Genomic DNA, 27,093 nt, shown 5'->3' on the forward strand with positions numbered 1-27,093 from the left:
AAAGTGACCTAATATACTACTACCGTCCACCTGGCCCTCTAACCCAGTCCACCTGACCGTCTAACCCAGTCCATCTGACCGTCTAACCCAGTCCACCTGACCGTCTAACCCAGTCCATCTGACCGTCTAACCCAGTCCATCTGACCGTCTAACCCAGTCCATCTGACCGTCTAACCGAGTGCATCTGACCGTCTAATTCACCGTCCACCTGACCGTCTAACCCAGTCCATCTGACCGTCTAACCCAGTCCATCTGACCGTCTAACCCAGTCCAGCTGACCGTCTTACCCAGTGCATCTGACCGTCTAATTCACCGTCCACCTGACCGTCTAACCCAGTCCATCTGACCGTCTAACCCAGTCCACCTGACCGTCTAACCCAGTCCATCTGACCGTCTAACCCAGTCCACCTGACCGTCTAACCCAGTCCACCTGACCGTCTAACCCAGTCCAACTGACCGTCTAGCCCAGTCCATCTGACCGTCTAACCCAGTCCACCTGACCGTCTAACCCAGCCCATCTGACCGTCTAACTCAGTCCATCTGACCGTCTAACCCAGTCCATCTGACCGTCTAACCCAGTCCATCTGACCGTCTAACCCAGTCCATCTGACCGTCTAATTCACCGTCCATCTGACCGTCTAACCCAGTCCATCTGACCGTCTAATTCACCATCCATCTGACCGTCTAACCCAGTCCATCTGTTTTCCACGCACACACCTCCCATGCTATTCTTAACATACTCGCCAATAAACGCGTACTAATTCCTAATTAGTTTTAAATTGCGCGACGTTTCAAATCCTAATTACTCGCGGGTTAATTTACCAGAACTATTTTTCTTTACTTTAACTACCCGACCGTAGAGCCTCTAATTTTAGATCTAAACGACCAGCAGTTTGGACGTTTGAAAACGTTTAAGTGTTGACCTTTTGTTTGATCATGTGTGACCTGTGCTAGTTTTACACCACCATGTGTCTCTAATGTTGTCTGGGGCACAGCTCATTGTAAAAATTGGGTAACAGAACAATCTAGTAGAACGAACGTGAATAGAACAGAATTATGTCCCTCTGTTATATGAGTGAAGGCCTCAGCTCTACCGTGGTATAAAACCAACTCTCCCTGTATCTCTGGTCTATGGGGGTGAAGAACGTATACAACATTACCGGATGAAATAGAATTTTTATACAGAATATATACTTTAACACACTTTCACACAAAAGGGCTAAAATTTCGCCATAGCTAAACCTACCTTAAATATTGTGTTCAGGTATCCGAAGTAAATCTTTAAGAAGAAGACGTTCTGTGAGAAGTAAGACGGTTCTAGACGCACCCAGGTTCCATTCAGGTAAGGCTCCCAGTAGTCTGTAGGCTGTAGCAGTAAACACCTGGGGGTGGGGGAGGTGAGAGAATTGTGGGAAACATGAAGGAAAAGGCTGATTGTGGATGGGGAGTCGGAGCTGGGAGAATAAGAGGGTAGTGAAGGAATGAGGTGTAGAAACATAACATGGAGGTGGTGGAGGAAGTAGGGGGGGGGGAGGTGAAGGTTGAGGATTGAGAGGAGAAATAATACACGTAATTTAAAGATAGACTGGTTGGAGAAACTAAAGAGTAAGAGAGGAGGTTAGGATGTGGGAGGAATAAAATATTTAAGAGAATGAAGGACAATGGAGTATGCAGAAACGTGAAGAGAGTATAAAGATGAATATTCGAGACAGGAGAGAAGAAAGTGTAAGAGAGTAGTAAAACAATGTGGCAGATTAGCAAGACCTCACTTTAAGAAACGAAATAAACCAAAATATGACATCTATAAAGCTTGATCTTAAATCTCTAAATCGATAAACGATCGTTGACACTAATTAACATCCGAAATGACTTATGGTGATTGATCTACAAACGTTAAGTTTTTAGACATGATAGCATTTAGAAAAGATAGTTTTGACATTTAGAACGATGAATTTGACATTAAGAAACGACTGATTTAACATCTATTAATACAACACAGCAAAGGTTAACTTAATGTATCTGCTAATGAACAGGGTCGTTTATTTGGAAATAACCGACATACGCTTTGCACCACCTCTCCCCCCCCCTCAATATTCATATATTCACACACTGGGGTAGAGCATCAGGAGACAACGTTTCTGTGTAACACCAGCAGGTATCCTACATAAAATTATCTCATCCTTGGACATTAACTGAGGAATGTGCGTATAACACTTTTTAGGATAGTGTCAATGACACAGCATATGACGTAACCCCCTCCCTCAACTTTGCTAAGAAAAGGTGGGGCTGGGGGGGGGGATTGGATTAAGATTAATATTTAAAAAACGAAATGTAAAATATTTTAGAGAACAATATTAGTCGCTATTTCTAAAAAAAAAACAGTTTAGTTTTTGTACTGGAGACAAGCTAGAATAGTTGTCACACGATGAGGTTTTGTAAACATTGCCGAGAAAATATCTCAGACGGAAATAGCCTCAGACAATATGTCTCAGACAAATAATCCCAGATTAAATTTTTCCTTCAAAATATTCCAGTACCGGAGCATATGTTCCTTATGTCAGATAATGCCACAATAATGGAATTATCTTTATATGGGGTGTAAAGTTACTGGCATAGAGCTAAACATTATTATAACTTTCTAAGGTCAAGCAACGCTAAACCTAACCCAGTACATAACCCAAACACTAACCGAATTCCTACACATTCCAAGCAATTATTTCACACCCTTAAATTAAATCTGAAATAACAATACAACTATCAAATTGAGACTACTATTTTCATAAGAGTAAAGATTTGTCCATGAGTATTCAAGAAAGTAAAGATTTGTAGTGCAATATGTCTATGGGAGTTTAAAAAAAAGTAAATATTCGTAATGCAAAACGGTTATATAAGTTAAATAAAATATGTAGGTCTATGTCAGTTTCTTCAGCAGGATGCGTTAAAGCTGACAGTTAAAAAGTTATATATATCTATATATCTATATATCTATATATCTATATATCTATCTATCTATCTATCTATATATATATATATATATATATATATATATATATATATATATATATATATATATATATTTATATATATATATATCTCAGTAGAGCTGTAGGTCTATGTGAATTTCTTCAGCATGAAGTATCAAAACTGACAGGACAAATTAGGACGACCGGCAACCGTTTCCCCCCCAGAGAACTGCATTATCAGCCTTGCTGTCAGGCTCAGCTGTTGGCTGGTGGCAAAACTAACGGCTGGAAAATACAACTCAGGGGGTGATGGAGTAAATTAGTGGGTTTTTTCCCCGGGGAAAATAGTTTGAGTAAATTTGTTTATGGAAAATGTCTAAACAAATTTTTGTTAAAAAAAATCATACTCAATACTTGTGAAACAATTATTGTACCGTTTTGAGGCTGCAAGGAAACAAATTGCAGACGTTTAAATGTTTAAGTGACAATGGGGATGTTTGGCAAATCTGACTCAGTTACGGTCAAGTATCCAGCATGGATTGGGTGTACTTGTACTCAAGACACATGCCAAGGATTGTTAGGGCTAGAACTAGTACGTTATATCTCTACACCGGATAGTTTAGTAAGTTGATAAAAAAATTTGAGTGGATCTTTCTATGTAAATTTATTTAATTTATGTTCCGCGCAAATATTCAACTAGTGGTTCGTCCATAAATGACGTCACAAAAGAAGGTTGTGGGGGCGGATATTCCTTAAACTTACAGATTATAGAAAAACATTTTCTTTAATGTTATCGTTGAGGATTCGGATAGAACTTTGTGGGTTTTTTAGGAATGGGTGGGTAGGAGGGGTAGCGACATTTTCAGCAGTAAGTCAATACTTTGCAATCAACTTCGCCGATACAATTTAAATCTTTTTAAAACTAATATACTGCCTGTTGCTGTATGTACCTACCGAGGGAAGTTGAAGACGATGCTCCATATAAGTATCGCCACTGTCACACACTGAAAGTACAAAACAAGTAGAGTTAAAGACACTTCAGTTTTAGGTTAGAGCAGGGGTTCCCAACCTTTTTTTACTCTAGAGCACATTCTAAAATATCGGTAGGGTGGCAGGCACCACCTATTTTAAATCGACAAACTCCTTCCAGAGGCGTAGCGACCCTTCCCGTCACCCGGGGACAAAACTTTCGATTTGCACCCCCCCCCATCAAACTTTCGATTTCCATCCCCTTCAACCTTTCAAAAATGTTTATGAAAAAATTTCTGTCTCTGTCGAATAGTAGAGGCGGGCACATAAGAATCGTTCGGCGGGCGCAATGGCGCCCGCGGGCACAGGGTTGGGAACCCCTGGGTTAGAGTAAAAAGAAAATGCAGATTTAGGTTAGAGTTAAGACACTTAAGAAATAAAGAGAGGTTCAATATGCTGTGAGTGAAGTTTAGGTCATGGATTATGAGAAAACTAGAAGCGGGACACAAAAATTATTTGTACTAAAGCCATTGCAGTGCAAACAGGTGTATACTGTAGGTGAATCAGGTTTCCTCTGAGACAAAGTTAAAGGGTTGACCGGCACCTGGCCTAGCCTCCATAATTTCCTGGATTTGGATCACAAACCTGAATTGTATTACTGAGCGAGAAGACCAGCTAAGCAAGAAGGACTCTGATTGGCCAAAGACTACCCTGGCTGATGACGTATACAAGTCCATTTAGGCTTATGATGTCTTATTGGCTGGGAATGTCACTGACACAAGCCTCTAGTGACGTCTTACTAAAACAAGCCCATCTGGGCTGTGGGTGTCACTGACTCTAGTACCACGTGATCGGGTGTTATTGTCATTAATGTCAAGGTGTTGATGGTAAATCTCATGTCATTTGGTCACATATACAGCAACAGAGTGGTCCATGTGGTCCTGATGCACAGCTTACAACTATAGCCACTAGCGGCTCGAGTTCGATTCCCAGTTATCATATTAATTTCTGTATTTGAACTTCACTGAGCTCACTCAGCCCAAATGGGTACCTGGCATATTCCACAAAAATGAAGAAATCTCATCTGAGTAAATTCCTTTCCTTCTAAACAGCTGCTATTGATATGTAGTAGCATTGACGGCAACGCACTATTTAAACATTGCATATCGGAGTACAAAAATATCGCGTTTATTCAAATGTCCAATTCTAAGAAAAGCATCATAAATCCCCCAGCTATCCACACGATATCATATTAAAAAACCGCAGCATAAATCCCCTGCTAATCAAAGCCTCTCCACCGATCCGCCCTATAAGAACAACAGCGCGGGTTAGCGAAACAAATCAATAACTCTTTAGCTGCATTCTTCACCGTGGGCCGAAGTCATTTTCTTTTTTGGCAAGTCTGTCGCGCTTGTCATCATCTTGGCTCATTGCACAGGAAAACATTAGATACTGAGATGCTCTATAGCCGTTCTTCGTGACTGACATAATGCATTTTTATTGGTTTCTTAATCTGATGATTAATGTCAAGTTAATCAAATAGTAGATAATTTTTAAAATGCTTTTTTTTTTAATATTACGGAGGAATAGCGTTGTTGTTACCTTTGCTTATGAGTAAATATATTGTAGACTATGTACACTAATACTACGTTTATATATTTGGACGACTGCAAGGCATGTTATTATTTTAAAATAAGGCACAGTCATAGGTTGTAAAGTAGTTTGTTTTAAACATTTGTCTATAACTTTTTGATGGGCAGAGCATATTGCTGCTAAGCCGAAAGTCTCGAGTTCGAATTCCAGGTTCGTGTCACTAAAACGTCCCTGAGTCCACCCAGCTCTGATGGGTACCTAACTCGCTTTAGCGAAAGTAAATACTGCTGGGCATAGTAATGATATTCACAGAAACAGGTCAGTTCTACTTCACCTGCCCCATGGACCGGGGGGCGTCAGACACAATCTATACCAGCAGGTCTGATTAATGGAAGTAGGAACACGAACTTTTCGCCCGCTTGATGGCGCTTTCTACTGTCAGATTCGTCTCCACTAGGCTTGTCCTACCATGAGGTATATAAGCGGATTGAAGTGTGTGTGTGTGTGTGGGGGGGGGTTGGTAGGGCGGTCATTGGACCAACTATAGACTCGATGACAGGCACAAAGAACAACCTACGTGTTAACGCTTTTAAGTTCTACAGCTTGACCACGTCGTCAGGTCAGCGGATTATCAAACTGAGCGATGTCTTCTTTAACCCGAAAGTCTTGGGTTCAGATCCCAGCCTCGAGTTAGACTCACGAGTTAAACTCACGTCCTTTATACTTCTCAAGTTAAGCTCACGAGTTAAACTCACGTTCTTGATACTTCTCGAGTTAAGCTCACGAGTTAAACTCACGTCCTTGATACTTCTCGAGTTAAGCTCACGAGTTAAACTCACGTCCTTGATACTTCTCGAGTTAAGCTCACGAGTTAAACTCACGTCCTTGATACTTCTCGAGTTAAGCTCACGAGTTTAACTCACGTCCTTGATACTTCTCGAGTTAAGCTCACGAGTTAAACTCACGTCCTTGATACTTCTCGAGTTAAGCTCACGAGTTACTCACGTCCTTGATACTTCTCGAGTTAAGCTCACGAGTTAAACTCACGTCTTTGATACTTCTCGAGCTAAGCTCACGAGTTAAACTCACGTCCTTGATACTTCTCGAGTTAAGCTCACGAGTTAAACTCACGTCCTTGATACTTCTCGAGTTAAGCTCACGAGTTAAACTCACGTCCTTGATACTTCTCGAGTTAAGCTCACGAGTTAAACTCACGTCCTTGATACTTCTCGAGTTAAGCTCACGTGCCTGAGACTAATCAGCAATGAGACTTATCTGACTCACGTTAGGAGAAAACATAATAATGACCATACTATCTTTTATAGGACAGGCCACATAAACAAGCGAGCTCTATTGACCGTTAAGGCCAAAATGATCACCTGACATTTTTAACGTCTCCTACAGCACCCATACCCAATACGCGTGGGAGGTAGCTATCAATTGAGTGAGATGTAAGAGTTAAAAATAGATTGGGGACTGTTCTAATTTTATTCTGCACGTGCGGTGTGGGTGACACGAGCGGTGTGGGTGACACTTGGTGGGGTCGGAGATCGATGGAGTTAAGTTTGTGCAGTCATGCGGAAATTATACTCAGGGCATTGGGTTTAGGTATGCTTCAGTGGTGTTGTTGGTCTACGGTCTGATGGTTCCATAGTGTTGTTGGTCTATGGTTCAAGAGTTTTTTTGGTCCTGTAAGTTTATGATTCAGTGGTTCTATAGTGTTGTTGGCCCATGGTCCAACGGTTCTATGGTGTGTTTGGCTTTGGTTGGATGGTTCGATGGTGCTATAGGTCTACGGTCCAATGGTATTATGATGCTATAGGTCTACGATCCAATAATTCTATGATGCTGTTGTTTATGGTTTGATGGCTTTATGGTTCTGTTGGTCCATAGCCCAATGGTTTTAACGTGGCATCCATTGAGTTTAACTACGGTTGTGTTCAGTTCATATTGCTTAAAACAGCAGAGCAAGTTAGAAAAGATGAAGACATAGAGAAAAGTTAAAATATGACTTAGATAAAAAGTGGGAGATGACGCAGACAAAAGTGGGAGATGACGTAGACAAAAGTGGGAGATGACGCAGACAAAAGTGGGAGATGACGTGACAAAAGCGGGAGATGACGTAGACAAAAGTGGGAGATGACGCAGACAAAAGCGGGAGATGACGGAGACAAAAGTGGGAGATGACGTAGACAAAAGTGTGCTATGACGTTGAGAAAAGTTTGAGATAACGTAGACAAAAGTGGAAGATGACGTAGACAAAAGCGGGAGATGACGGAGACAAAAGTGGGAGATGACGTAGACAAAAGTGTGCTATGACGTTGAGAAAAGTTTGAGATGACGTAGACAAAAGCGGGAGATGACGCAGACAAAAGCGGGAGATGACGTAGACAAAAGCGGGAGATGACCTACCTTGATCCGCTTGAAGGTGAACCAGTGCAGGATGCGGAACGGCGACGTCACGGCCAAGCACCGCTCCAGCGAGATGGCCATGGTGGTGTAGGCGGCGCCGAAGTGGGAGAAGGGCATCAGGGGCGACATCACGGGGGAGAAGAGGTTGCTGGCCACCACGGTCACGTGACCGAAGGTGGTGACTGACGGCATGTACCTGGTGACAGTGTACAAACGTTTTCTTTTGATGTTGATGTGTACAAAGGTTTTCTTTTGATGCTGATGTGTACAAACGTTTTCTTTTGATGTTGATGTGTACACATGAAATGTACTCTTCTGTCTTTGTGGGTTAATATTTGAGGTTTATGTATAGAAACAGGCGATACCATATTTTTATACGTGATGACAAAATTAAATAATTATCATTAAAAAAGTTATGAAAAACCCACGTTTTCCGATTGAACTAAAAAGTAGAAAACAAATGATATACATCACAATAATGCAAGCGATCACTCGTGTTTTCATCAAATTACAATTACTGGGTTATGTCCCTTTTTCCCACGTTTTTTGTACAAATATACAGAGGTCTAAAATGATCAATAAAATGTTTCCATGGATCAATTTAGTAATAATAACAATTGAATATTCTATTGTCATCGGAAACAAAGCTTCCCTGAAAATTTCAGCGCGCTAGCTAACTGGGAAGTGCCCGAAATATTGATCGCAAGATTTGATTGGAGAACCAAACAAACAAACGAACAAACAGACGCTAAAGCAAGTTAAAGAAAACGTGGGAAAATTGAAGCTCAAAGATCATCTATATATATAATTCTCTTCTTAGGGGACGCTAGAAAGCAAGCTGTACGCGCGCTCCCTACCACCCCACCCCTACATGGTCTGGTGAGCTGTGGTTCACTGCTAAATGTTTACAATCGTAGAGTCGGGTTTAGTGACGGCTATTAGGGGCAGATAATTTAGTTTGAAACGATTTTAAACTTAGGGGAGGTAATTTAGAGGAGGCTGCTTTCACGGGGGAGGGGGGGGGGGGGGGGAGAGGTAGGGTAGGGGTTGGGGGAAAGGAGGGTGGGGGTAGTATCGTCCTTAACGGCCTACTGATAGTGTTTTAAAGCAAATATTTTCAGTGGCGGGTCGGCTCGTAGTATCTAAGTCAGTAATTCTTATCCTGTGTTCGATCGAACCCTTAAGGGTTCGGTAAGTCGGTCTCAGAAGCTCGGCGGAGGTCTAGAAACTACTGCATCACATGATTCACGATCAGAATATGTCAGTGCGGACGACTAAACAATTAGGAAGTGTTCAGTGAATGCAGTTCTATGAAGTTGAAGCTGGTGGGATTCGGTATTTCCAAAAATGTTAAGAACCACTGATCGAAGCGTTGCAGTTTTGGATGTTTTACAAAGCCGGAAGCTGACACTGTTCTAAGTTTAGACAAAGTAAGACAACAAAAGAATACATTTCTTAGATAGAAAAGTTTAATTCTCTTTAAATAGTTTTAAGTCCATGTTGTTATACGGGTCGGCGTGGTCCAATGAAATAGTAAGACAACAAAACCATACATTTCTTAGATAGAAAAGTTTAATTCTCTTTAAATAGTTTTAAGTCCATGTTGTTATACGGGTCGGCGTGGTCCAATGAAATAGTAAGACAACGAAACCATACATTTCTTAGATAGAAAAGTTTAATTCTCTTTAAATAGTTTAAAGTCCATGTTATCATACGGGTCGGCGTGGTCCAAAGGTAGACACACGAATGCTAACCCCGAAAGTCACGAGTTCGAATCCAAGATTCGAGATCGCAAACGATTTGTGTTTGAAGCTGCACATTCCCTTCTTAAACAAATGCACACACTTACCCTTACAGCGAAATACGTAAATTCTCTTAAGTGCACTGTGTTTGATTGAGTAGTATTTTTAAAAAAAATCCTAAACCATGCCAATGTTCCAAGTACTCTCACTGAGAGAAAGCCGACATTTTGTTTGCTGTCTGACTTTTGTCTAACCCCCAATCAGGGTTTGTGATTTGATATGTCTGACTGTCATCCTGCTTTAGCTATCTGATACCAAACTTGTCTGTTAAGTCAAACACCCACCACCGACCCCACATCCCAAGTATAAAAGAACAAAAAAAAACAAATCTAGTTATCTCATTTTAAGTCAGATACTTTATCGTTAGAAATTATGAATAAGAAACCCGCATTTAAATATGAAACCAATAGTCTATCTATACTAATCACTAAGATCCTTCCCCATCTCTCCCAAATTGTGAACCCCTCCCCAACTTTCCTTAATCCCAGTGTTTTATACCGTTATATAACTTCCAATATGGACATGTCTTTTAATAATATTCTTCTTTGATTATAATGAAAAGATAACCGCTCTGTTCATTGCTGAGGAAGACTTCAGGATGGGACGTGATTTGAATTTTTATACCCCTGGAGGTTACATTTTGTTCATTACTTCTATTGAACTTTTTCAAAGGACTTAATAATGACAGCAGGGGAATTTTTTTGGGTGTTAATGTTTGCTATCAATTTTTTTTATAGGAAGATTAATAATACATTTAACACGGTAAAATTTTACAGCAATGACACATTGGTTAATAACTTTATATGACCATAAGCAATCATTCAGATGCTAACCAGTACCTCACATGCAGAAGCCTTCAGAAATCCCGCCCCTCCCCCACCAGGCAAGAGGTAGTTTTGTGGTGGGGTGTAGCCCTCCCCACATGAAGCAATGCTATCGTCGGATAACAAACTGATTAATTGGCGCAGTGAAAATCAGTCACGGAAGAGAAGCCAGCGAAACAAAACGTGGGTTTTATTTTTAAATTTCACACAAAAAATCTGTTGGCACATTTACACAGGCGGGTTTCTGTCAGACGTCTGCGGGCTTCATTGGCAGCAAGTGGGGCTCTTTGACAGGCTTCGTGCTGGCATTTTACATACGGTGCTATAGGTCTGGGCTAACATTTTACATACGGTGCTATAGGTCTGATTAAACATTTTACATACGGTGCTATAGGTCTGGGCTAACATTTTACATACGGTGCTATAGGTCTGATTAAACATTTTACATACGGTGCTATAGGTCTGATTTAACATTTTAAATACGGTGCTATACGTCTGGGCTAACATTTTACACACGGTGCTATAGGTCTGGGCTAACATTTTATATACGGTGCTATAGGTCTGGGCTAACATTTTATATACGGTGCTATACGTCTGGGCTAACATTTTACATACGGTGCTATAGGTCTGGGCTAACATTTTACATACGGTGCTATAGGTCGGATTAAACATTTTACATACGGTGCTATAGGTCAGATTTAACATTGTATATACGGTGCTATACGTCTGGGCTAACATTTTACACACGGTGCTATAGGTCTGGGCTAACATTTTATATACGGTGCTATACGTCTGGGCTAACATTTTACACACGGTGCTATAGGTCTGGGCTAACATTTTACATACGGTGCTATAGGTCAGATTTAACATTTTATATACGGTGCTATACGCCTGGGCTAACTTTTTACATACGGTGCTATAGGTCAGATTTAACATTTTACATACGGTGCTATAGGTCTGGGCTAACATTTTACATACGGTGCTATAGGTCTGGGCTAACATTTTACATACGGTGCTATAGGTCAGATTTAACATTTTATATACGGTGCTATACGTCTGGGCTAACATTTTACACACGGTGCTATAGGTCTGGGCTAACATTTTACATACGGTGCTATAGGTCTGGGCTAACATTTTACATACGGCGCTATAGTTCTGGGCTAACTTTTTACATACGGTGCTATAGTTCTGGGCTAACATTTTACATACGGTGCTATAGGTCTGGGCTAACATTTTACATACGGTGCTATAGGTCTGATTAAACATTTTACATACGGTGCTATAGGTCTGATTAAACATTTTACATACGGTGCTATAGGTCTGGGCTAACATTTTACAAACGGTGCTATAGGTCTGATTAAACATTTTACATACGGTGCTATAGGTCTGGGCTAACATTTTACAAACGGTGCTATAGGTCTGATTAAACATTTTACATACGGTGCTATAGGTCTGGGCTAACATTTTACAAACGGTGCTATAGGTCTGATTAAACATTTTACATACGGTGCTATAGGTCAGATTTAACATTTTATATACGGTGCTATAGGTCTGATTAAACATTTTACACACGGTGCTATAGGTCTGGGCTAACATTTTACAAACGGTGCTATAGGTCTGATTAAACATTTTACACACGGTGCTATAGGTCTTGGCTAACATTTTACATAAGGTCCTTTAGGTCTGGTCTATGGATTCTGTTATGGGTTGTGTTATGGGTTGTGTTATGGGTTGTGTTATGGGTTGTGTTATGGGGAACATCCGACAAATTACTACACCGCCAGGGGACGCTATGAGTTGGATCTAGGAGAAAAATAGCTTTCGGTAGAGGCTCTTTATGTTGGAGTAATGCCCCGTGGGTGGTGCTAAAGCAATGTGACCTTCACTTTCGTCCTCGCGTTTTCGGATATTGCAGGTCGTATTGGGGTATATTTTTAGATTGGATATTGGGGTTGGAGGTTGGAGTTTACATTAGGTTTTACATTAGGTTTTACATTAGGTTTTACATTAGATTTTACAATAAGTTTGTCCATTAGATTTTTCCATTAGGCTTTACATAAGGTTGCATATTATGTTGGTCAATTTGGCCTTATGTTGGAAGCTATGTTATAGTTTTAAAATTAGTGAAACGTAAGGTTGAACATTAGATTGAACCTTATGTTATACGTTGGATTAAACGTTGGGTTGTTAATTAGGTTAGTAGATGCTGATATTTAGTTTAGATTAGGCGTGAACTTTAACTTTGCGATTAAGTTAAGACGTTAGGTTTAAAGTTAGTGTTGACCTCTAATTTCCGATACACCTGATCTCAGATTTACCTTACTATGTACTGGACATCAAGGTGGGGAATCTGTTGCACGTAGTGTGGGACGGGTGTGGGAGATTAGACTGGTTACTAAATTTGGACATTAGACTGAGGGTTAGATTAGACCACAGATTGTAGGACATTGTATTAGACTTGTGAAATCTGAGCTCAGCTTGTCTCAGGGAGATTAAAGTAAACCGTCTCACTGAGCTTAACCCGTCTCATGGAGCTTAACTCGTCTCATGGAGCTTAACTCGTCTCATGGAGCTTAACCCGTCTCATGGAGCTTAACTCGTCTCATGGAGCTTAACTCGTCTCATGGAGCTTAACTCGTCTCATGGAGCTTAATACCCAGTATCCATTGTTGTGATGCTAATTTTTTTTAATTAAATGAAATTAATTTTTAATTGAGTGTTTTGATAAAAAAAAACATGAAGTGTGGTCAACGAAAATCGCGAATTGGAATCCTACTTTAAAGCCAGTTATCGTTTTGTCTGATGGCGTTCAAAAAACTTTATGACTTATATGACATCCAAAAACTTAATGACTTATATGACATCCGAAAACTTTATGACTTATATGACATCTAAAAACTATATGACTTATATCACATCCGAAAACTTTATGACATATACGACATCCAAAACCTTTATGTCTTATATGACATTCAAAGCCTTTATGTCTTATATGACATCCAAAGCCTTTATGTCTTATATGACATCCGAAAACTATATCACGTTCACTACACGAAATGAAATCCACTACTTTACATGACGTCCACTACGCTACGTATCATCCCTACACTATTTGACTCCACTATTCTATATGACGTCCCCTACTGTATTTGACCACTAATCTATTTGACGTCCTACACTCTTTATGAAGTTCCTCACACGACGTGACGTTGACAATAACATATGGAAAATAATAACTGTGAACAAGACAGTGTGGTATACAGACAGCACGCTCGCTAACCCGATAATTTCCCCATCTCTGTTATCTACGTCTGCTTTGATCTAACCTATCTGTCGCCATCTTGGTTTTACTGTTAACATAAAATCAGACGCACCTTCACATAATTTCAAGTACCAACTAACGAGAATCTATTTGAAGTCTTCATGGACTTGATATTTCTGTTAAGATAAGTCGCGATTTTCCCATCGATGTTAAAAATAACATTTCTTATATTTTCGATAAATGCAAGCAAAAGAGCACATTTTATTCTACATATCGTATTCATAAAGATTATTTAATGAGATATCATAAACAGTCGTAAAGTGAAGTCGAATGACGCCATGCGAATAATTGCTTATTTCCTTATCGTGAGCTTTTAAAAGGTTTCCTGATTAGGTGAGGGAAGATCTATCGAGGTACAGTTTCAACAATAAGCAAATGCTTCCATTTCCTGTAGCGAGGCATGCTGGGAGTTTGAAGTGGAGTGTCTCAATATATAACAAATTTATCAGACTCGCAGGCTGATGTCAAAATCAGACGAATAGATTAGCTTCGAGATGGGATATTCGGGTTGTGGTGTGGGGAGGGGGTGGTGTGGGGGTGGGGTGGGGGGGGGGGCACACGCCTGAGTGAATAGGGGTAGAAAGGTGGATGTTGTCAATGCAGCTGTTCTTAAGTCTTGTGCAGTACTGGTGCAGACTTGACCGTGCACACAATTATGTGCAAGAGATGTACACGTGATTATGTATAACGATATGTTAATATGTGTGTGTGTAATATCTAAAAATACATTAATATGTGTGTGATATCTAAAAATACATTAATATGTATGTGAGATGTACACGTGATTAGGTCTAACGATATGTTAACATGTGTGTGTGATATTTAAAAATACAGTAATATGAATGTGAGATATACATGTGATCAGGTGTAATAGTATATGTTTATGCTAACGTTCATCTACACAGACATTATGTTGAACTGTTGTGAGAGCTGGGTGGATTCAGAGAATCGAACTCTAGACTTCTTGGTTAGATACCTCGTTGTCTAACACTTCACCACGCCGCCTCGCTTTACAGCTTCTTGTCATGAAAATTTAAAACAAAATTATTAAAATTACTAATGCCTTAAGGTATATTCAATCAACTCCTACCCTCATACCCTCACAAGTTAAATGCAAAGTTTTAATCACACGACACCATTTATGTGCAAGGAAGTTTCCATTAGTTTGATGTGACATCAGAGCCGATAAGCGCTGTTGCCTCCCCCCCCCCCCCCACTGAACTACATCACTACACAACTGACTGGCATTAGTCTAAAACCCTGAGGTCTGACCCCCCCCCCCCTCACCCCACCTTTATATCACTGCACGACTGCCCTTAGCCTAGAACCCTGAGGTTTGACATTCACCCCCCCCCCCCCACCACAACTACATCACTACAAGACTGACATTAGTCTAGAACCCTCTGACATTCACCCCCCCCCCCAACTACATCACTACAAGACTGACATTAGTCTAGAACCATAAGGTCTGACATTCCCCCCCCCCCCCCCCCTTAACTACATCACTACAAGACTGACATTAGTCTAGAACCCTCTGACATTCACTTCCTGTCCTGCCCTTCTCTCAAGGAGCCATAACTGGCTAGAGCCATACTTTTAATACCGGACAGACATCATCAGGATGCAGATACTGAAATCTCTAGCACCAATACACGTCAGCTGATCACTCCAGATTTAACACTAATACATCGCATTGTTTCCTATCTCAGAGCTGAAGCAGGGGAATTAACCATTAAAGTATTTTTGTATTTCAGTAACATTTGAAAACGTTATTTAGAAAACTTAACGAATTTATAGTTTTCAGAGCATAGAATTAAAGTTTAAATTGTGCTTCGCTCAAAAGATAAATTGTAACAATTCAGTCATTGGCAAATTTGACTGTAGATATAAATCTCACAAGGCTATCTAATCGCCAAGGCTGCGGTTTATCATTTTAAAAAAAATGCCAGGTTGATTTTTTTGGTGGGGGAGGGGCGGGGGGGCTGGGGTGGCTAGGCTCTTGTGATAAGGTGATAAATGGGTTTGAAATAAAAACTTCGGGCAACAATTTTATCAGTGAGTTGATTATCGCTGTCTGATTGCACGCTGGCTGGCCAGAACAGCCGACAGAACAGCCAACAGAACTACTGACTGAACAGCCGACAGAACAGCCAACAGAACAGCCGACAGAACAGCCAACAGAACAGCCAACAGAACAGCCGGCAGAACAGCCGACAGAACAGTCAACAGAACAGCCAACAGAACAGCCGACAGAACAGCCGACAGAACAGTCAACAGAACAGCCGGCACAACAGCCGACAGAACAGCCAACAGAACAGTCAACAGAACAGTCGACAGAACAGTCAACAGAACAGCCAACAGAACAGCCAACAGAACAGCCGACAGAACAGCCGACAGAACAGTCAACAGAACAGCCGGCAGAACAGCCGACAGAACAGTCAACAGAACAGTCGACAGAACAGTCAACAGAACAGCCAACAGAACAGCCAACAGAACAGCCGACAGAACAGACTACAGAACAGCCGACAGAACAGTCAACAGAACAGCCGGCAGAACAGCCGACAGAACAGCCGACAGAACAGTCAACAGAACAGCCGGCAGAACAGCCGACAGAACAGCCAACAGAACAGTCAACAGAACAGTCGACAGAACAGTCAACAGAACAGCCAACAGAACAGCCGACAGAACAGCCGACAGAACAGCCGACAGAACAGTCAACAGAACAGCCGGCAGAACAGCCGACAGAACAGTCAACAGAACAGTCGACAGAACAGTCAACAGAACAGTCAACAGAACAGCCAACAGAACAGCCAACAGAACAGCCGACAGAACAGCCGACATAACAGCCGACAGAACAGCCGACAGAACAGCCGACAGAACAGCCGACAGAACAGCCGACAGAAAGGCCGACAGAACAGCCAACAGAACAGCCGACAAAACAGTCAACAGAACCGCCGACAAAACAGTCAACAGAACAGCCGACAGAACAGCCAACGGAACAGTCAACAGAACAGCCGACAGAACAGCCAACGGAACAGTCAACAGAACAGCCGACAGAACAGCCGACAGAACAGTCAACAGAACAGCCGACAGAACAGCCGACAGAACAGCCAATAGAACAGCCGACATGTTTATAAGCAAAAGTGAGTAAAACGTGACTGGACACATAGTTTCATTGCTGAAAGACCAAGGTTCGAGTCCGTGCAGCTCAAGGGAATTATACAGTGTGCTCCATGTGAGTGTGGTTTATAATAAAAGAAAGCAAGCACGAACATGCACACATTATAAACTCAGAATCTGATTGTAAACATCTCAATTATTTGTTTTAGAAGCAAGAACCAACTTAACCCTATTTCCCATCAACGCTAATGTTGAAAATAATAAATACTCGTCAAACACAGCACACAAATTAGTTAATCTATAAAGTTTGATTAATACCATGAAGCGAGGCATTTTTGTTAATTTTGTTTTTTTTTTGTTTAAAAATTGTTCATGATTGAAAATAAGACACGATTGTAAAATATTAACATTAGAAAATTTTGAGGATTGGGCAACCACGGAATTCTACGACGTCATTTGAAGGACTTCCGTTGATTAATAGGCTCGCTTTAAGACCGCGGCTATGCATGCTGAATGAATCTACCCAGAAAGATTTTGAACGGTGTGACGAAAATCAGTTAAAAAACTGTTCAAATAATTTGTTTCCTCTGAAGATTGTGTTTGAGACATGTAGTTGTGGGCCTTAGTATGAACATTTCTGAATTTATTTAGACCAGAAAGACACGTTTCAGTTATAATATCTGAGAACATAGAAAGATTGGCCGATCCTGTAAAATAAATAAACCGGGAGTAATCTCCCCTAAACTTTCTCGAATATTCTTATATAACTTGAAATATAGACATGATTTTTAATTACTTAAACTTTTAAAAATAGAATAGAATCTCATAGAAAAAAGAATTGCGCACCAAGCGAACGCCAAAACAAAATGTGCATAATGGTGCGCAATATTATTAGTACTTTATACATTTACATGCGTTTTTTTGAGAAATCGGAAATAGCGTAAATCAGTACTTCCGGTCAACGGAAATTACTCAAAATTTGATAAAAGGTAGATAATTAGATCTTTTACTTGTGAAATTTCATTTATCTATCTGTAATAGTACTCAAGTTATAGGCTCTTGAAAAATTCAAAGTAGAAAAAGTACCACTTCCGGTTATCGGAAATCGCTCAAAAGTTGATACGGATCTACGATTTTTATAAAATACTTATATATGAAATTTCATCAACCTAGCTGTAACGGTACTCAAGTTATCGTGTTTACACACACACAGACAGACACACACACAGACACACAGACATACAGACAAGATTGCAAAGTTATGTTTTTCCGTATCAGTGTGGTGTAAAACGTCGAGATTTGTAAAAATCTCGATTATTTTTTTTTTTGCACGATTACAAGACTTTCTCTATACTTCGAATGTACGAGAAAGTAAAAAAAAAGTAAAGAACAAAAATGCTAAAAATTAAACTTCAAATCCAGTTAAAAAATTACGAAAATCTTTGATATTTTAAATTTTTTTAAAAATTATATTTAAATTATTTCATTTTTTTAAAAAAATTTTCGTATACGAAGTATAGAAGAAGTATTGTAATCGTGTTAAAACAGAAATCAAAATTTTCACAAATCTCGACGTTTTATTCCTCTTTGAGTAGGAAAAAACATAGTTTTGCAATGTTGTCTGTATGTCTCTCTTTCTCTTTGTGCGTTTGTGTGTGTGTGTCCGTGTGTCTGTGAACACGATAAATGGAGTACCGTTTCACAGTGGCGCAGCGAGGTCGGGTGTCGGATAGGGCCATTGTTTACATGAAAAAACTCGAGTCGTATTTCTTTCACTACAGCTCTCGCTTTAAGTAAACATACTTGCTTATAGGACGTAAAACTTTTTTTTTAATTTTTATTTTTAAATTTTTTTTTTACAGGCCGTAAAAACAAAAAGCGTTGTGAATAAAAGTTAATGACACATTACTAATATACCAGAAAAATCATTTAATAAATAATACCGTTTTCATGTTTAGAACTTTTGTTCTTGTTTCGGTGTAATATAAACATGGTCAAACACTTTGCAAAAAATTAATTAATCAAATGTAGAAAAAATAATTAACAACGGTAAAATCAATTTTGTTTTGTTAGTTTTGAATTTTAAAAATTTGTAACCACTTTTTGGCATGTAGTTACAGTTACATTCCCTTGAATATTTTAAAATAATTAATGGGAAGTAACAAGTACGAATTTAATCTTTCAGAAATTTGTTATCCTAATTACAGAATGAAATGATGCGATGATACGTTATTACATTGTTTTTAAAAAATATACAATGTTTATGTTTATGTATATATATATGTTTATATGTTTATGTATATATATATATATATATATATATATATAGAGTGCATCCACCTTTGCTATGTTGTTGATTAGTTTTGTTATTGGACTCAATGGACGAGGATATACACACAGGCACTCTATGAGATGTCACTACCGGACCTACGCAGTCTAGACACAAACGTCTTGATTCTTTCAACTCATCCACTGCTTCTGTCTCTTAAAACATTTTTTATTTTATTTTTAGCCATCCCTACTTACCCGGATGTCAGTGCATATATATAAATATATAAATATAAATATATATATATATATATATATATATATATATATATATATATATATATATATATATATATATATATATATATATTTTTTTTTTTTTTTTAAATTTTTTAAAAATTATTTTAAATTTTTTTTTTCGACTCATGAAAAAATCACTTTCTATAAACTCGACTAAAAAAACTATTCTCCACAAGCTACTCAAAGCTATTAGGCTATCCGCAGTCTTATGAAAAACTATTTTTTGGGGAGTAACATTCGACACCAATAGAGCTTGTAAGATTCGGTAAGATATGAATTTTCGAACTAAATGAATTGTTGGGAAATGATTCCAATTTGATAACAAAAAAAAACCATGGTGCTCCAAGATTTTAAAATACCAAGAGAACCAAAATTTGTTTACTAATAATAGAATCAAATTAAGTACCGGTAAGACTAGGCTATTATAATATTGTTAAGGTAACTAAGTTTAACACAACTTGTTCTAATTTAGAGATATCTCACGACTTGTTTATAATAACTCCAATTTAGATCTCTGCATAAACGATGTATTTAACAATAATCGTTAGAAGATTAACAGTGGGAAAAAAAAGTGCGTCAGCCGGGAGTCGAACCCGGTCTAATTGCTTGGAAGGCAACTATGCTAACCGTTACACCACCGACGCTTGTACAACCCTTACAGTTTCTATTACTTTTATTCTGTTTAAACCTAAGAAATAAAATCTGTCGCCACTATTCAACAGCTGCGCTTTTCGTGTTGAACATGACCCCATCTGGTGTTGTTCGTTCTTTAATCCTAACACAGACCTCGCTATAAAAATTGTTGATTTTCGCCAGATTAATATAATGGGATTAATATTACCAGAGGATTTCAATTGGACAACTGTCTATGGTAAAATGAAAACAGATTAAAATCGGCTATTTAATCCAATACATGATGGCTCACTGTTGTAAAATCTATTGTCAACGGCCTACTGTCTGAAAACATATTTTCCGGTGATCAACTCTAAAATCAGCTGTTTGAAAGTTCAAGGTGCAATGGTCAATCGTCAAACATAAATTCAAATGTAAAAAGCCAACATCCCTGAATCGAAATTCCAAAAAAAAAAAAACCCTAGAACCTTATTAAAATGCGTTTCCAATATCAAACATAAATTAAAAAAAAAAATTACGAAAATATACCTTCCTGCTTCAACTAAACCCATAATGAAATCAGGTAGGCTACTTTGGTGTTCGTGTAACCCAACAACCGGCTTTCCGTCAGCTAACACTCCGGCTATAGCACCACTAATCAGCAACTATCATCGAAAATGTTTCATATCTCAAATAGTTTACAGAGTAGGCCTATTACCACTCACCTAGAAAAAAGCAGAATTCGAGTTTTGTTGCAAGAATATATCAAACGAGCCGACCCGCGGCGTATCATACGCCGCTATTTAGTTGATTTATTTTCTACTTTTCAGTAATTCATAATTTGTGAATTCGACAGTACCAAGGCTGTCACTGAAAATATTTGCTTTAAAACACTAACCCCCCTCCTTTACCCTAACCCCGAACCCCCCCCCCCGTGAAAGCAGCCTCCTCTTAGTTACCTCCTGTAAGTTTAAAGTCGGTTCAAACTAAATTATCTGCCCCTAATACCCGTCACTAAACCTGGCTGTACGGTTTGTAAACATTAACGTGACCACAGCTCAGCAGACAATGTGGGGGTGGGGGTGGGGTGGTAGAGAAAAAGAGAGGGGACTGTAAGGAGGCGCTTGCAGCTTGTTTTCTAACGGCTCGCAGAGGAGAATTATATATACGAGCCGGCCCGCGGCATAACATACGCCGCTATTTAGTTGTTTTATTTTCTACTTTTCAGTAATTCATAATTTGTGAATTCGACAGTACCAACGCTGCCACTGAAAATATTTCTTTAAAAAACTGTAAGTAGCTCGTTAAGGACCATAACCCCCCCTTCCTTCCCCCCTCCCACCCCCACCCCCCTTACGTTTAAAATCGTTGGCTCTGCTTGTAAACATTTAGAGTGAACACAGCTCACTAAGATCATGTAGGGGTGGGGGGGGGGGTAGGGGTCGCGTTTACAGCTTGTTTTCTAGCGGCTCCCAGAAGAGAATTATATATATAGATTACAATTCTATAAAGTCAAAGCTCGAATACTTATTCATAATTGCTTTCCCAGTTGAATTATCTAATTCCCCCAACTAAACAAAAAATACACTGCGTCAGCCGGGAGTCGAACCCGGTCTAATTGCTTGGAAGGCAACTATGCTAACCGTTACACCACCGACGCTCATGATCTCTGCTCACACTTTTTTTATCAAATTCTCCTAAATATGTGACACACCGGGTCGATGCCAGCTGTGTGTTTACTCCATAGATTTACATTGACCGTCTGAGTTTTTGATGCACTTTACGCAGTCTGATTCATACAATGGATAGATATTCAAAGTCAAGTAGACAAATGTAAACGGCAGAAGTGTTGAAGTTTTCTGCCTAAGTTCATTTTAAGCGAGTCAAAGTATTCAGAAGAAATGTCAAGATATACTGATATTAAAGGTCGAAGATATGTCGAAATTAATTGGATAAGTGTCAAAGTACTTTAGAGAAATGCCGAAGTACTCCGCAGAAGTGTCGTAGTACATTGAAGAAGTGTCGTAGTACACTAGAAAAGTGTCGTAGTACACTGGAAAAAGTGTCGTAGTACACTTGAAGAGTGTCTTAGTACACTGGGAAAGTATCGTAGTACACTGACTTGGGGTGTCTCAAAGTGAAGAGTCTGATATTCCAAATCCCATCCATGGCTCATAGCTCTAAAGATTTCTAGCATCGTTGTGGAATTCAAAATGTAATACTAAAGCAATTTTTCATTAAAAAACGAGCTTGCAAACAACCCTCCTTAATATATCCCCGCTTCCTATCTTTAAATTATAAGCATGCACGTGCCTCTCTAACTTTGACTGGATTATAGCAACATATCAATATCGCGTGGATCAAGTCCTGAGCCTATTTGTTATTGCTCACCCCAGGGCCGGCGCTACCTATGAGGCGAACTAGGCGGTCGCCTAGGACGCTGTCCGTAAGGGGGCAACAAAATGGGTTGGATAAACAAATTGAAAGTTTGGGGGGGGGGGGGGGGGTGCAAATCGAAAGTTTTTACACGGGGCGCCGGGAAGGGTCGCTACGCCTATGATAATACGGGGGAACGAAAAAACATGCGGGGGGGGGGGGGGGGGCGCTTTTAATAAGTTTTGCCTAGGGCGCTAAATAACCTGGCGCCGGCACTGGCTCACCCAGACCTCACTGTCGCTCGTATTGTAATGTGATCTATATCACTATGACCCATCAGTCCTTGGATGGTATAGAGCCGTTTTTATTTTTTGTTACAGAGTTTGCACCAACATGCACACAAATCTCGAGTCTACAGATGGGGGAGCATCAACCTCAACCATTACATGACATCTCACAGCTGTAGCAATTTTTGAACTTGCAACACATTTTTTTTCACAATACTATATTTCAAGCTGTTAATATAAGCGTCGGTGGTGTAACGGTTAGCATAGTTGCCTTCCAAGCAATTAGACCGGGTTTTACTCCCGGCTGACGCAATTTTTTTAATAAGATATTATTTTTGTGCTTTTAACTTTGCATTCACTGGCATGCTTTTTATAACTGAATGAAAGTTCAGAAGAAATTTGACATACACCTGAAATTAAACTTTTAATCTACGGCGTTGACTTTGCAGTTTGCCTCTTGTATTTTAAATTGATAGATAAAACCCAATTTAATGAGAATTCACTCTTCCAAAAGGCTGACTCAGATAACCCATTTAACGAAGTTTACTAACTGAATCCCGAAACTATCATCTTAACCCTAGCTCTGAACTTCACCTTTCATTGATACACAGGCTAGATTTTCAAGGCTTGAGTTAAATAGCAGTAGCTACAAATTGTTTTCGTTGTCAAAGTGTCATCTTGGCCCTATGTTTTGCGTGGAGAGGATAAGAAAAATAATAAAGAGAACAAGCCAGAGCTTTTGGCGAGGAATTGGTCCTAAATTCTGACAAAATCCCCTGTTGTTGACGGGCATGTTGTGGGCTGATTGAAAACATCACCAGTTTCTCTCAGCACAAAGTATGAGCTGTCGTAACTGATTTATTCCGTTGTAAACACATTTGAGTGGAAGTCTTTGTGGAAATCCCAGTCTGACGTGCACATTTGTACGTTTTATATTTCAATGTAAATTGTCTTAAATGAGCCAAGGGATCAATAGCCCGACCCCTCGATAATCAAATCCCTCAATAGCCTGACCCCTCCGTAACCCAACCCCTCAATAACCTGACCCCTCAATAGCCCGACCCATCAATAACCTAACCACTCTATAACACAGCCGTAACACTCTTACAGTTATTTAAAGAATTAAAAAAAAAATCAATCCATAAGCAACAGATGTGGCTTAGCGGAATCACTTTAAAGTGTCAATTTATACTTTTAAAATCCTCTACAATAAAACAGAAGTTTTCATGTAAGCGTCGGTGGTGTAACGGTTAGCATAGTTGCCTTCCAAGCAATTAGACCGGGTTCGACTCCCGGCTGACGCACTTTTTTTTTTAAAGTAAATAAAACATTCTTATTGTGTTTGCTTGAATGTCATAACGAAAACTCCGATTGACTAGACTAGAGCTAAGTAATTGAAAATACATGAGTAGGACAAACATGTCTTTCTCTGTATATAATAATGTTTTAATATAGCATTGATCTCTTGTCTAGACTTGAATTGAAAAGCTCAGCTCAAAACCTCAAAACTTCTCGTGTCCTCGTTGCTTTGCAATAATCTTTTCACTTCTTCCAACTCCCCGTAGATCAGTTTATTTACTGTTACTTTAGCCCGATCGAACAAAGAGACTGTCTTGTATGATAGTTTCCATTGCACCGAACATTGCACCCATAAGCGTGCATTTGGTGCACCAAAAGTGACCGGTTCACAGACTAGAAAGGAAAACATAACTCTGCATTCGCTCTATTTTTAGAAGCTTGGATAAAAGTTAAGGCTGGTGCATTTATTTTTGGACGGATGCTGGCGAATAAAAAGTCAAATTTTGACCTTGTTTGGAAACATGTTGTCGTCGTCTATTTGAATACCTTGACCTGGACAATGTTCTTTAAACATTTTGAAGACAAGTTTGTCGTGTCAATAATGGGCCATGGTATCTGAGGTCATATCTTAACAAGCGTGTCAGATATTTATATAGTTGGTCGTATATTGACAAGCTTGTCAGATATTTAGATAGTTGGTCATATATTTACAAGCTTGTCAGATATTTAGATAGTTGGTCATATATTCACAAGCTTGTCAGATATTTAGATAGTTGGACATATCTTAACAAGCTTGTCAGATACTTAGATAGTTGGACATATCTTAACAAGCTTGTCAGATATTTAGATAGTTGGACATATCTTAACAAGCTTGTCAGATACTTAGATAGTTGGACATATCTTAACAAGCTTGTCAGATATTTAGATAGTTGGACATATCTTAACAAGCTTGTCAGATATTTAGATAGTTGGATATATCTTAACAAGCTTGTCAGATATTTAGATAGTTGGACATATCTTAACAAGCTTGTCAGATATTTAGATAGTTGGACATATCTTAACAAGCTTGTCAGATATTTAGATAGTTGGACATATCTTAACAAGCTTGTCAGATATTTAGATAGTTGGACATATCTTAACAAGCTTGTCAGATATTTAGATAGTTGGACATATCTTAACAAGCTTGTCAGATATTTAGATAGTTGGACATATCTTAACAAGCTTGTCAGATACTTAGATAGTTGGACATATCTTAACAAGCTTGTCAGATATTTAGATAGTTGGACATATCTTAACAAGCTTGTCAGATATTTAGATAGTTGGATATATCTGAACACGTATCTCGGATGACTAGAGGATTGGATGACATTTGTTTTTTAATCTGACATGACAGCGAAATGACGTAAGTATTTCAGAAAAAATAAACCGGGAGTGATCTCCCCTAAACTTTCTCGAATATTCTTATATAAAATAACAGGGGATGGGAACTCGGGCTATAGACATGATTTTTAATCCATTTTAAATACTTAAAGTTTTAAAAATAGAATAAAATCTCGTAGACAAATTAATTGCACACCAAGTGAACGCGAAATAAAAAAGCGCATAATAGTGCGCAATATTATTAGTACTTTTAAAATTTACATTAGTTTTTTGAGAAATCGGAAGTAGCGTAAATTACTACTTCCGGTCAACGGAAATTACTCAAAATTTAACAGAAGGTAGAGAATTAGACCTTTTACTTACATGTGAAATTTCATTTATCTATCTGAAATAGTACTCAAGTTATAGGCTTTTGAAAAATTCAAAGTAGAAAAAGTACCACTTCCGGTTATCGGAAATCGCTCAAAAGTTGATACGGATCTACGATTTTGATAAAATACTTATATATGAAATTTCATCAACCTAGCAGTAACGGTACTCAAGTTATCGTGTTTACACACGGACACACAGACAGACACACACACACACAGACATACGGACAAGATTGCAAAATTATGTTTTCCGTATCAGTGAGTTGTAAAACGTCGAGATTTGTAAAAATCTCGATTTTTTTTTTTTGCACGATTACAATACTTTCTCTATACTACGTATATACGAGAAAGTAAAAAAGCTAAAAATATTTTTAAAAAAGAAAAGGAAATAAAAATAAAAGTAAAACAAAGGTGGCAGCAAAGAGAGAAGAAAGATGTAAAAAAGGTAATTGAAAGAGTTGACAACATAACAGAGTAGTTTTGTTAAGAAGTTGTAACTACAACCACATAAGTAGAATTTGTACCTAAAATGTTGTAACTACAACCACAGAAGTAGAATTTGTACCTAAAAATGTGGCCCTCATGTATAGATGAGACCCTGCTAATGCGTGTTGCTAGCTTGGACCTTAACGTAATTCTTTCCAAATCCGATTTAACCCGAGAAATCAGTGGAAAATGTTCTCCAAGGGGACTGCATCCACTTATCTTCAGACAAGTTGTCCCGGCAGTGGTGATTGTAGCGATGTAGCAACCAATTGAGATAACTCAATTCCAAAGATATTTAGTGCGGCTTCAAATTGTTTCCTGGTTTAGAATGAATCCCACGGCATTTGATTAAATGATTGGATTTTGTCTTTCGTGGTAGTGCCGATAGGAAACTGATGTAGTAGCGCTGGGTTTGTTTTAAGATATCGATTTACTTTTATCGTCTTATATTCTATCTATGGGCATTGGTCGCGTGTTTGATATCAGTGTTCGACTTTTGAATCGGTCTAAAAAATGGGAGCTCTTGACTTCGGGTTGACTAGCGCATACCACACTATCCCCGTACAGGTCGGCTGTATAACTAAAGAATACATCTAACACATTTAACCAACAAGCACTTTCTAGCCTTTTGCCTTCAAAAAAGCTTTTTGGTTAAAACATCACATTTTTCATCCGAACAAAAGTTGAGCCGTTGTAATATTTTGGTTAC

The 27,093-nt window shown here is 39.0% G+C and overlaps 1 protein-coding gene and 3 non-coding genes across 4 annotated transcripts; 2 read left to right on the forward strand and 2 right to left on the reverse strand.

Annotated features, from left to right (window-relative positions):
* Positions 1-10,564: 10,564 nt before the first annotated feature.
* Positions 10,565-17,002, forward strand: LOC131955981 (GATA zinc finger domain-containing protein 14-like). The gene is made up of 2 exons (XM_059320317.1): positions 10,565-10,629; positions 16,024-17,002. Exons 1-2 carry the CDS (start codon positions 10,565-10,567, stop codon positions 17,000-17,002), a joined length of 1,044 nt encoding a protein of 347 aa, XP_059176300.1.
* Positions 17,003-20,145: 3,143 nt separating this feature from the next.
* Trnag-ucc (transfer RNA glycine (anticodon UCC)) lies at positions 20,146-20,217 on the reverse strand. Its single transcript has one exon. It is a non-coding gene; the product is annotated as a tRNA-Gly (tRNA).
* A 1,556-nt stretch (positions 20,218-21,773) lies between these two features.
* Trnag-ucc (transfer RNA glycine (anticodon UCC)) lies at positions 21,774-21,845 on the reverse strand. The gene has a single exon. It is a non-coding gene; the product is annotated as a tRNA-Gly (tRNA).
* Positions 21,846-24,080: 2,235 nt separating this feature from the next.
* On the forward strand, positions 24,081-24,152 carry Trnag-ucc (transfer RNA glycine (anticodon UCC)). Its single transcript has one exon. It is a non-coding gene; the product is annotated as a tRNA-Gly (tRNA).
* Positions 24,153-27,093: the final 2,941 nt, after the last annotated feature.

The sequence above is a fragment of the Physella acuta genome, unplaced genomic scaffold (assembly GCF_028476545.2).
Source record: "Physella acuta isolate Inbredline_101_S28 unplaced genomic scaffold, ASM2847654v3 ptg001120l, whole genome shotgun sequence".
Taxonomy (NCBI): Eukaryota; Metazoa; Mollusca; class Gastropoda; family Physidae; genus Physella; species Physella acuta.

What these genes read in the sequence shown, in the direction of transcription:
- LOC131955981 (XM_059320317.1), top strand. Translation starts at nt 10,565, where the DNA reads ATGCTAACCAGTACCTCACATGCAGAAGCCTTCAGAAATCCCGCCCCT. An exon ending in CCTCCCCCACCAGGCAAGAG is followed by an intron (nt 10,630 to 16,023) that starts GTAGTTTTGTGG and finishes CTGACTGAACAG; the next exon opens with CCGACAGAACAGCCAACAGA.